The sequence below is a fragment of the Octodon degus genome, unplaced genomic scaffold (assembly GCF_000260255.1).
Source record: "Octodon degus isolate 3935 unplaced genomic scaffold, OctDeg1.0 scaffold00125, whole genome shotgun sequence".
NCBI lineage: Eukaryota > Metazoa > Chordata > Mammalia > Rodentia > Octodontidae > Octodon > Octodon degus.
The window spans coordinates 6,916,722-6,929,829 of NW_004524701.1; the positions used below are offsets into that span (position 1 = coordinate 6,916,722).

The 13,108-nt window shown below is 34.2% G+C and overlaps 1 protein-coding gene across 1 annotated transcript in view; it reads right to left on the reverse strand.

Annotated features, from left to right (window-relative positions):
• Stpg2 (sperm tail PG-rich repeat containing 2) overlaps nucleotides 1-13,108 on the reverse strand; it is an 809,484-nt gene that overhangs the window by 586,512 nt on the left and 209,864 nt on the right. Inside the window, 1 exon segment of the mRNA XM_023700602.1 lies at nucleotides 12,426-12,586. Coding sequence (XP_023556370.1) covers nucleotides 12,426-12,586 — 161 coding nt within the window.

The following is a 13,108-nucleotide window of genomic DNA, read 5'->3' on the forward strand; positions in this document are numbered from 1 at the left end:
AAAAATAAATTTTTATATGGGATATGAATAAAAAGGATTTGGTCAATAATATACTACTTTGGAAACAAAGTTGATTATATGAAGCTTTTAAAAAGTATGATGGGTTCAAATACATTACTAATACATATTAGAGGTGAGTTCTTAGCTATACTATAGCATCAAATTCAGCTAATAATCATATTCTATTTTACAACTGGCAGATTGTAATCTCAATAACATATGAGCATAAAATATTTATTCAATTATATAGTGCTATTTGCTAACAATTTATTACTAATACATAAAATAAAACATATTAGCTATAACTATTTAACTTAAGAACTTGGCAATTCTGGACTTACACATTTCCTAAGCAAAATATTCAACAATATATTAAAGAATATCCCTTCATTTACATTGAAGATATAAATTAATAGGCTACAGGAAGCTTGCAATCTAAAACTTTAATTAGCAATTCATCCTTATATTTTCTGATTTATCATAATTTGTTCATTTAGATTCATTTAATAATTTAAACTCTATAAACAGCAGTAACTTTTTTGCATAAAATGGATAAGGATTTATTTTTTCATTTTTGTACAGCACCACTTCTACTTCATAATTTTATGTTTAATATTTTAGAATTTGACAGTAGCAGTGGGATTATGTATGGAGACATTAATTTGCTAAAGAAATATCCATCCCCAAAGCACTCTGCGAAACTATCTATTTTTCTGCCACAAATGTTTAAGTTGGCATTTCTCCACTATTTTCTTCACAATATTATTTCTACCAAGTCACTTAAAAGAAAGTATGTAGAGTCTATCACTTTCAAAAACAAAAGTCACAGTCATAACTTGCAAAAGGTGCAAAAGCCTTCAAATACGGCAGCATCTGAGCCAGCATTATTACTAAATGGTTTTTATAGCATTGAAGCTAAAAATAATTTTCTTTTATAATAATTGTACTATCGCTATTCACATGATCCTAGAAATTTTGATATAAGGAAATTTCAAAGAATTTTGCAATTTTTACAGCTTAGAAGATAGAAATATGCAAGCTTGAATAAAATTCCAAATAAATGAATAATAACTAAATCATAACTACTGTGAATTATTAAAAATCAATCAGACAGAATATAATAAAATTTCCTTATTCAAGGCTTCATATAGTAGTAGGATTACAACATATGAAAGACCTAAGAATATGAAGAGTAGAAGCCTTGAGACATGAGCTATTGAATGGCTGGTTCTTCTTGGCTGGTTTTTCTGATAATAGGCAACACAGTAAGAACTTGGCTTAGACCTAGCCATGAGCTGCTGCTAAAGGACTGAGAAAGTATCATATTGCCTTCTTGTTGTGACAGAATGATAAATATGCAGACCTGAGTATCTCAGAATTCAAGATCTGTTTCCCCACCAAGATATTTACAAGAAATAAAGGCAGGGATGCTGTACTTAAAAATATCTAAGCCAAAACACTAAAACACAGAAACGACAAAGATTATATATTCTTAAGAACCAGTTAGAAACATTGTTCTCAATATATCAGGTTCACTTCCCAATATCCCAAGAGGATTACACTGGAGAATGTGAAATAACCAGAGGTAAATGATGCACTAACCAAAAAATCCTCATCGGTACAGTACTGGGTTGGATTAAAACTGATCTCTTCTCATTTGAATGTTTTACAGGGGAAGTGTGAATGAAACCGCGCCAGTAGAAAACACTACTTAGAATCTCTACCATGTTATATATACAACATATGGCACTCTATTAAAAATTATACAGCATTCCAAAAGACAGTTTGTGATCAAATACCAAGAGAAAAAAATTAATAGAACATAACTAAATGATAAATAATTCAAATATTAGGATTAATAATGACTTTAAAACAATTATTAATATTTTTGAGAAAACAAAGCGTAAAAAGTGAAGGAAAATCATTGAAAACATACAGAATTTTTTCATGGATATCAGCCTTTCAAGAAGTATTTAAAACTGAAAAATAATGTACCTTAAATTAAGAACACAAGCTGATTTTTTAAACCTTATTTTTATTTATTTCATATATGTTCTCCCTACACGTCTCAGACTCATAGTGATCCTCCTATCTCAGCCTCCCTAGCACTGGGATTACAGGCTTGTACCACCACACCCAGTTTTGGTGGCCAGCATAACACTCCAATGGTTCCAGAGCAGGCATGGCATTTGGTTCCTGGGATCCAACCTGGGTTCTGGTGCTTGTCAGGCAGACACATAGACCACTGAGCTATCTCCTCAGCCCCAGATTGATTTTTACAGTAGTTAAAATAGCTGAAGAAAAGGTTAGTAAATTGAAAGCTAAGTCAGTAAAAAAAAAAAAAATCTCAACTGACACATAAAGAAAAAAAAGACTGTAAATTACTCAGGCATTCTAAGCAACGTGTGGGTGAATATAATTAACATAAATATTTACTATAGAATGTCAGAAAGACATGGGAAAGGATACAACAAAAGAAAGGAAGGAATAAGAGCAAGAATTTTTTCAAACTGATGAAAGAAGTCAACCCAGAGATTTAACACTCTGCAAATATCACGCAAATGTATTTAAAAAGAAAAGCTAAAATAAAATTTCCCACTGCATGGGAAATACTTCAAAGAAGTGACTCCTGGGATCTCATCTTATTAAAAAGGTTTTGCATATCAAAAGAAATCACCAACAAAACAAAAAGAAAACTCACAAATTGGGGAAAATAATTAGCCAACTGTCCTTCAGACAAAGGATCACTATATAAAACATATAAAGAATTTCAAGAAATTGGGGACACAAATTTAAAGAGCCAATCCAAAAATGGGCATCCGAGATGGATATATACTTCTCAGAAGAAAAAATACAAATGACAAGGAAATATAGGAAAAACTGTTCAACATCATTGTTCATTTGAGAGATGCAAAATAAAACAACACTGAGATTCCACCTCACTCCAGAAAGAATGGCTATCGTGAAGAAATCAACCAATAAAAAATGCTGGTGAGGTTGTAGGAAAAAAGAAAGATTTTTTTCAAAATTGATTGAAGTGTAGATTGATACATCCACTATAGAAAACAATATGGAGATTCCTGATAAAACTAGGATTAGAGGTGTCATTTGACTCAGCTATTCTCCTTCTGGGTTTTTCCCAGAAGAAATGAAAACATCACACCACAGACATACATGTGCAGTCATGTTTACAGCAGTGCAGCTTGTCACAGCTAACTTTTGGAAACAACCCAAATGGCCATCATCTGAGGAATGATATTTTTATACAATGCAGTACTACTTGGCTATAAATAAAGAAAAACTCAAGGATTTTATAGGTAAATGGATTCAACTATAGGAGATACTCATAAGTGAAATAAATCAGAGTCATGTATAAATACTGTATTTTCTCCCCAGTATAAGAAACTAAAAGAGTAAGTAAGACCCAAAAGGTAAAATAGATATTATAAAAAGGAAAGAACTGCTTAAAATGAAAGAACTGGTCCTACTCCAGACCTGGTAAGTCTGTGGGATGGAATAAAAAAGAAAGAAGGAGGAAAGAAGATATAAGATAACTGTACTACTTATATTAGTTTATTGAAAGAAATAGTATTTATATTGTTGGATTAATTTTGAATGCCAATATCTGGTAATTGGAACAACTACTCTGTGATAAGAATAAGCAATATAATAACCATTATTAATTTATTATCATCTAGTTTTCAAAGTTTGTATCACTTTTATTGTTTTATTCTCTCTTTAAAATAAAATTAGCATGGCCAGAGAAATATATCAGCCTCAGTGGACTGAAGCACCTGCTTAGGCAAACTTAATCAAGCACAGGCACCATGGTTCGATCCCAAGAACTACATGCCACACCAGCCTGGCCCCCAGAATGGGCCAAGCTGGCCACGGTCTAGGCATAGTGGTGCACACCTATAATCCTAGCTCTTGGGAGGCTGAAAGGAAGAGGATCACCACGAGTCCAAACTGCAGTGAGACCCTGCAAACATATAATATATTTTTTAAAAACTGATAATTAATTAATTAATTTTGCATTATCGAAAAAGTAAATACTATTTTCAATGTGCTGTGTTAATAGAGGAAGTAATAGATCCAGTCCTACCCCAGTCCTGGTAAGTCTGTGGGAGAACTTTGGCTAACGTGTGCCAGTGGGACCTACTGGTCCCAGTCCAGGTGCAGGGTGGGTGAGACCCTCTTTCACCCACTTGTGATGCCCTCCACCTTACCGCAGTACCCCCCCAGCCCACCCACTGAGTAGGAATTTCTGTCACGTTCTGGAAACACCCAGATCCAGTCCTAGCCCACACCCAGTGAGTGTGTGGGAGAGCTGCCTCTCCCCCTTACTCCACCTTGTCCCCTCCAGACTCAGCTCAGGCCTGGCATAAGGCCTGAGGTGAAACACTGCAGCTGCAATCCTTGCAGAGAGTGTAGGGGACAGAACCACCTACCTAGTCCAAGAGCAGAATATCTTCCCAGAGGGGCACAACAGGTTCACCCCCAGGGGCAGCAGCAGGAAGGAGCTGAGCACAACAGCCAGACCCAAGCCTGGCACAACTGCATAAATCCAAAATTTGTAGATATACACCTGAACTGCAGTAGGTACTAAGGTTAGAACTGCACCAAAGCTCTACAACAAAGGTCAGAAGACAGTGCTACACAAAATGAAAATGAGAAGGAGCAAAATGCAATCTCAGAACCCAAGCCCACACATAACAAGTGCAGAGGACACTAAAATAGAAAAAACTGGGAATCACACAGCTGAAAGCAATGAATCAACAGCTTCTCAAATAAAGAAACAGCTGCAGAAAGGTATAGAGGAACTCAGATTGGAAATGAAAACAGAAATCCCTGAATTAATAACATCTGCAGTAAAGAATTAAATGCAGAAATATCTGGAGGAAACCCAATTCCCACACAGAACAAGTGCAGAGGACACTAGCTCAGCTCAAATGTATGAAATAATAGCGTCAACAGTAAATAAGCAAAAGCGGAAATTTACAGAGGAACTGAGAGCGGAATTCTTTTCTACTAGCTCAGCTCAAATGTACAAATAAATAGCATCAATACTAAATAAGCAACAGCAGAAAGTTATAGAGGAACTCAGAGCAGAATTTTCTAAAATACGAAAACAATTCTCTGAAATCATAGCATCTGAAGTAAAGAATCAACTAGAGAAACATAGGGAGGAAACCCAATCTGAAAAAAACACTGCAGTAAAAGAATTAATACCTGTTTCTAAAGAAGACATTGATAAAAAAAAAAATAGAGGAGATTGGAAAAATGATGGATTCCTTGAAGGAACAATACATGAAAGAAATAATCACATGAAGCAGAGTCAAAATATATAGAGGAATTTAAAATCTCAATCACAAGCTTGCAAAACCGTTTAAGTGAAAGTGAAGACAGAGTTTCAGATCTTGAGGACGCTGGTGCAACTGTGAAAAGGTAAGAAAAGATCTCGTAAAAACAACTAGGATGCAGGAAAAAATAAACCATCACCTGCAAAATGATGCAAAGATGAACAATATGAGACACATAGGCATATCAATGAGAATGAAAGAGTCAACACATATGATATTAAAAAAAATGGTCAGAAGTAATAGGAGAAAACTTCCCAAATATGAGAAACAAACTACCATTCAGGTAACTGAAGCATACCCAACACCAAGTAACCTCAACCCAATTAAAAACACACCGAGACATACAATGGCCAAGATCCCAGAAATTCTGAACAAGAATAACATACTGAAAGCCATTAGAGAAAAGAAGCAGATCACATTCAAAGGAAAACCCTTCAAAATTGAGGCCGACTTCTCTTCACAAACCATGAAGGCAAGAAGAGCATGGAGCACAGTACTTCAAGTTCTCTATGAAAAAAATTCCAGCCCACAATACTATACCATGCAAAACTCTCCTTCAAGTTTGATGGAGAAGTGAAATACTTTCATGACAAAGAACAACTAAACAATTTCATGATGACAAAGCCAACCCCACACAGGCTACTGAAAGATGTTCTAGAGAGGGAACAAAATGATCACAACTCCATGAATGAGATCAGAAGCAACCAACTAAACAGGGCAAACAATTAATCACAAGAGAAAAAGGAGTGAATGAAAACAGGTAAATAACATGTCGATCATAAGTTAATACATCTCAACTCTACTCATCAATGAAAATGGACTCAATTCACAGATTAAGAGAAATAGACTGGCACAGTGGATGAGGAAACAAAATCCAACAAAATGCTGTATACAAGAAACACATTCAACTCATAAAGAAATTCATAGGATGAAAGTCAAAGAATGGAACACAATAATACATGCTCCAGCACCTAAGAAAAAAGCATGGGTAGCAATCCTATTCTCAGACAGTCTGAACATCAAACCAAGAACAATCAAGTGAAATAAAGAGGGCCACTCTATACTGCTTAGTGGAAAAATTCAAGAGGAAGTGGTAAAACTCATAAATGTGTATGCACCAACATGGGAGCACCCAACTATATAAAGCAAATCTTAATGGACATGAAAAATCTAATATACAAAGAAATAACAGAACTGAACCAGAGCTTGAAACACATGGACTTGGTGGACATAGACAGAGTGTTCCACTCAAACACAGCTCAAAACATATTTTTCTAAAGTCAGTAGCATTCCTCTACACACACAACAAACACACTGAGAGGGAAATTACAGAAAAAATACCTTTTACAATACCACCAAGGAAAATGAAATACCTTGGAATTAATCTAACTAAAGAAGTCAATGATCTTTTCAAGGAAAATTACAGTACTCTCAAAAAAGAGATCATACAGGATTTCAGAAAATGGAAAGATATTCCCTGCTCCTGGATAGGAAGAACCAACATTGTGAAGATGGCCATACTCCCAAAATTGCTGAACAGATTTAACACAGTCCCTATCAGACTACCACCAACATACCTCACAAAGATAGAGAAATCATTCCTAAAATTTGTGTGGAAACAGAAAAGACCTAGAAAAGCAAAGGTGATCCTGGGCAATAAAGACAAGGCAGGAGGCATTACAATTCCTGAGCTGAAATTATACTATAAGACTACTGTGATAAAATCAGCATGGTACTGGCAACAAAATAGACCTGAGGATCAATGGAATAGATTAGAAGACGCTGAAGCCCCAACGAACACTCTCAGCCACCTTATCTTTGACAAATGTGCCAAATGTACTCACTGGAAGAAAGATAGCCTATTTAACAAATGGTGCTGAAAAAAATGGCTCTCTACATGCCGAAAACTAAAACTTGTCCCAAGTCTATCAACATGCACTAAGCTAAAATCAACATGGATAGATATCTAAACATTAAAACAGAAACATTTAATCTCATGGAAGAGAAATTAAGAGGAACTCTTGAAGACATAGGGGTAGGCAAAGAGTTCATGAACAAAAATCAAATCACTTAGGAAACATTTGAAAGAATTAACAACTGGGACCTGTTCTTACAGAGAAGTTTTTTCAAGTCAAAAGAAATTACCCACAAAGTTAAAAGGCAATCCACAAATTTTTAAAAAATCATGGCAAATAAGTACTCAGACAAAGGACTGCTCTCTAGAATTTATAAAGAACTAAAAAACAGTAGGGACCCAAAATTTAAAGACTCAGTCCAGAAATGGGCATCCGAGATGAACACACACTCTCAGAGGATGAAATTAAAGAAATGAATAAATATATGAGAAAATGCTCCACATCACTAGCCATCCATGAAACACAAATTAAAACAACATTGAGATATCATCTCACCCCAGAAAGAATGCCTATCATAAAGATATCACCCAACAATAAATGTTGGAGAGGCTGTGGGGAAAAAGGAACCCTTCTCCACTTCTGGTGTATATGTAGACTGGTGCAACCATTATGGATATCAGTGTGGAGACTTCTTAGTAAAGTTGGACTGGAAATCCCATTTAACCAGCTATTCCTCTATTGGGAAATTTCCCAAAGGATCTGAAAACATCATATCATAGGGATATATGTGTGCCTATGTTTATAGCAACACAATTTGTGATAGCCAAATCTTGGCAACAGCCAAGATGCCCATCACCTGAGGAATGGTTGAAAAAGATGTGGTATTTTTATACAATGGAGTATTACTCAGCTATAAAGTATCATAAACTTGAAGTCTTTATATTGAAGTGGATGCCACTTGAAGATATCCTCATAAGTGAAATAAACTAGACACACATGTGTAAATATCATATAGTTTCCCTATTATAAAAACTCAAAAGATGAAATACAAATAGAAAGGTATAATACAGTAAAAGGAAAGCAGGAACTCTAGGACTAACAAATTAAGAGAGGGCAAGGAGAAGAGCTAGAAAACATGACAATTACAAGCCATACAGTTATATATGTAGAAGATGTCAAGACAATGATCCTGAGATTCTCCAGAAGATTTCTAAATCTATCAGTTCGTTGGAAAGATTCTCACCCTCACTATATATACTGATACCTGTGAACTAAGCAACTGCACTGAAGATGGTAATCTGTAATAGTAGTTTCATGCTTGGAGTGCTGGTCATTCTGGTCTTCTGATTATGGGCTGCTTGTCATGACATGCCATTTGCTGCTGTGCTGTCTCTTGGGTAGATGATTATTCAAGAAGAAGTGGGTGGTGAATGAAGGCAAGAGATAGAACATGGAATGTTGTGGAACTGTCCTGCTTCAAGATTGTATATGGTTAGATTTATGGACTTACATGTAAATGTAAGAATTATATAATTTTTATGTCTCTTTTTAAAATATATTCTAATTTTTAAATGTTTTCTCATCATATTCTGTAGGGACTTTAAGTTCAACATATCAATACTTGATGAAAAATACCTGCTCCATGTTATGCCTAAGATGTTTGATATTCAGACAGATAGTGGGGTTAAGCTTAACAGCCTAGGTTGTATTGTAATAACAATAGGCTTGTCTTCTGGAGGGTTAACAATCTAAGTTTGCAGACCCAAATTAGAGAAAAAGGAGGGCTGCAAGGAAAGCCAACATTTTAGTCCCAGCCTTCCTAGGTCAATTAAGACTCAAGACATATGAGCACTTGTACTGTAACATCATGTAACTCAGTAGTGTCCCAATATTTCTGATCAAGGAGATGATGGGGCCAAAGAGGAAAGTGATTGATGATGTAGAGTGTGCCTAAGGAGAGTCACATGGAGAGAAAACATTGTCTCAGGCTTTCATAGAGAGCACATTGGCCAAGCAATGGCCGTGACTCATCCACATGGCTGACACTGACAAAGGTTCTACAATCTGAGGTACAGGATTTCAGGATAAATCCTGAGGGGATTTCACTGACCTTATCAGACTCAAAAGCTACAACTCATGTTGTATACGTTCTGCTTTACCTTTGGTCTTAACCATCCAGCAGTAAAGTATAAAAACGAAGTATAAGAAGTAAAGCCATGCTATTATGTTGAGCTGTAAGGGACTCAGGTCAACAATTTCTGGCATTGCCAGTGAAGCGGAAGACCCAATACTTATGGACTGCTGGACTCTTTTAGCATATTTTGCTGAGTTAACACACCTATAATATTCAAATAACAGAACTTAACAAAAGAAGGGGATACAGATGAATGTCCATTTTGCATCTATGTATTCAAAATGGTTAGGATAGATATATAGTTGCATTCTCTGTATGAATAGAGAGATTTGTTCTAATAGTGTTTGTAAATAGGATATCATGTCCGCATCTTGTACAGCAATTAACCACTAGGAAGAATGTATGTAAAGTGTCAATTATTGAAACTGTCCTTCCAATTTGGTTTGAAGCTGTCTCATTTCTATTTGTTTCTCAATAAAAGTATGGAAAAAAATAAAAGAAGTACTAAAACAATAGTAAAATAATGCATAAGTAAGATGTAACAGATATAGGTGAAACAGAATAAAATATTTGACTAATAAAATTGAAAAAATACAGTAAAAACATCAAATAGATTATAAAAACATATGTAAATAGAAACACATAAATAATCAAATTAATTATATATTTATTATGTTAAAAGGAAATACAAATCTGTTAGACTAGGCTTTTTAAAAATCAGACGTTTTCTCTTGATTTCAGGGTTTTTCAAATTTTTTTGAAATCTGCCAGAGTCCAAGTTATTTCTTTTCTTTCTTTTTTTTTTTTTTGCTATTTCAATGGATAGTTATCAATAACAACTGTACAGCTAATGTCCTTTCTCTTTATTGAAATCTATTCAATGTATTTTATATGTTGCTTCTTTTAGTATTCACAATAAAGCATTATGGAATATACTATCATGATCTCCATTTCACTGAAGCACAGAGGTTAAATACCTTTAAAGAAAGTCAGTGGCAAAGCAAGACCATACACTGAAGCACTGACTCCAAAAACCATACTCATAAACATAAAGTAACACTCAATAATCTGCTAACTATGAAGGTTTTTTATTTCTTTCACTTTATAATTTTAATAGTTTTTCATCTAAGTGCTTATTACTAAGAGCAATGATCTATTCCTACGATTTATGCAAAACAGCAAAAATATTATTCTAAAAACTAGTATCATGATACATTAAAAGCAGTACTTAAAGTTATTAAATGGTAAATTCTATGTTTTGTGTTCTCTACTATGATTAAAATACACACATGTCAAATTAAGCAGTAAAATTTAAAGAAATTTATCAAAGGCTGGTGACAGAAGCAGGTCAAAATAAAAATTGTAGAAATCTAGAAAATCTAACAATCTAAACAATTTAATTTTGAGTATATATAAGAGCATGATAATTTTATTGTTTTAGAATCTCAATAAGAACTAATGAATTTAACAGAAAATAAATTGACAAACTAGAGAGGTTTTGAAGAAACTGTCATATGTGATAGTGAAACCTCATGGAAGCATCAAATAATTATTTGAAAGTCTACTGATGAATGGTATAGGAATGTCAACTATGAAGGGTCTGAGATTTTACCTCACTTAAATTTCCAAATTCTACAGTAGTTTCACAAATGTTAGTAGATGACACAGCCCCTTAGCTCAGTTCTTTCAGTGGCTGCTTCTACACAGATTCTTGAGTCAGATAATTGAAATTAGTACTTGTGGCATGACAAAAAGCATGAGCATCAGCATACTTATATTAGTCTTCTCTACCCTCAAGTACTAGAAGGCAAAAATGATAGGGTAAAATGGAAACCTGCAAAATGGCTATCTGTAAATGATAGAGAATGGCTTTGTTATGGGAGAAAAAACATGAGCTTGAAGAAACCAAATCCTTTATGATGCACTGTAAACACATCCTCTGCTTGGGATAGAGATACTGTCCTCAACTGTTTGCTGTATTATCATTAATGAAAGGTGAGTCCTGAACAAAACATACAAAACCACAAAATAGTTATAATTTTATCTTAATAACAAAAAATAAGAAGACTCTTAAAGTTTGTGTCTAGACATCCCCTAATCCCAGTAGACTGGATACAATATAAGGGACAGAAAGAGGCTGCCTCTCCATTGTTGCTTTTGCTGTCTTCCTCAGTCATGAACTGTTGCCCTTTGCCGTGTGTCATCCTGCCTTAGATCCAGATAATTTTGGACTGAAACTGTGAGTTAAACAAATCTTTCCTCCTTTTACTTTGGATATTGAGTATTTTGCCTCACCAACAAGAGAAAAGTAAGACAAATATGTCTACATAGAAAACAAACTTTAGGAGAAATGTTTACATAGAAAATACATCTCTGTAAAATAAGCTTCAATAAAAATTTGAAATCTGAAAAATTTTGCCTAAAAATATAAATTTAATTCACAAATATGATTTTTATATATAAAAAAATAAAACAGCTCATGTATCAGTAATTTAGGGCAACTAATTTAAAAATATTTACATAATCCCCCTTTAACTTGTGAAGCATATTATACTGTTTCTTTTTGTTTTCATTGCTACAGTTATTAGACTCATCTTAAAATTACATTATATGTTAAAACTGTACTAAACCAGAATGTATTTTATTACATCAACTAAATTGAAATCTGAAACAACTCTCATCAACTGGTCTTGATTGTTTACCCTGTTAGTTACACAGACCCTTTTCTACATTAGAAAGCTACCTGGTTAATTCTCCCTAAGTCTTCAATTGTCTGCATTGAATATTTCATTTCTAGGATTGAAATTGTGTGCTTTCACTATTCTAACTACTTTCACCCTTCAGTGACTGCATCCTTAGCATATACATTTATTAATGTTATGTTTGTTCTATATAGAACTTTATTTCTACCATTTCTCTACTATTCAACATGCTTGTTCTTTCTTCTAGTCTCCTAAACAAATAGAATATAGTCATAATACCTGTTTAGTGTGCTCATTTATTATTCTAGTATCATATAAAATTTTAAGATAACACTAAGTTATAACATTTATTTTGCTATCAATATATTACCTGATACTCAGAAGGCCCAGGCATTGTATAAACTTCTTTCTGAAGCAAGAACAAAGTTCGAGGGACAGAAGAACCAAATGCACTTCTCTTTTGTTTCTTCAAGCAAATATTTCTAATATTGGTAATTACAGTATTGTTTAGGATATTATAAAATCCAGGACCTAAGACACATGAATAGTTATATAAGAATGAATATGGATAACTTTAATTCTTTTAGAAAGAGCATTCCAATATTTGGAATACAAAACGATGTAGGCACTTCAAAAGTTCAAAGTCTTACAATGTTAAAAAGTATTCTTACCAAAGAACCTAGAAATTCTATTCCAAGGCATTTTCTGAAAAGAAATTAAGGCAATCCAAGTGTTCACCTGATGAACAGTTAAACAAAATGTGCTATAATAATGGAATGTGGCTCAGCAATAAAAGACAAATTCAACATAAATGAATTTTGAAAACATGATACCAAGTAAAAGAAAATCCTGAATAATTATGATTACATGCATATGAAATTTTAGAAAAGATACTAGGGCTGGGGAGATAGCTCAGCAGTCTAAGTGCCTGTTTGGCAAGCACAAAAACCAGAGTCTGATCCCTGGTACCACATGCCTTGCCGGTCCCAGAACTCCAGGTGCACTATGTGCCCCTGAAACCAGGCATGGTGGCACACAACTGTAATCCCAGAA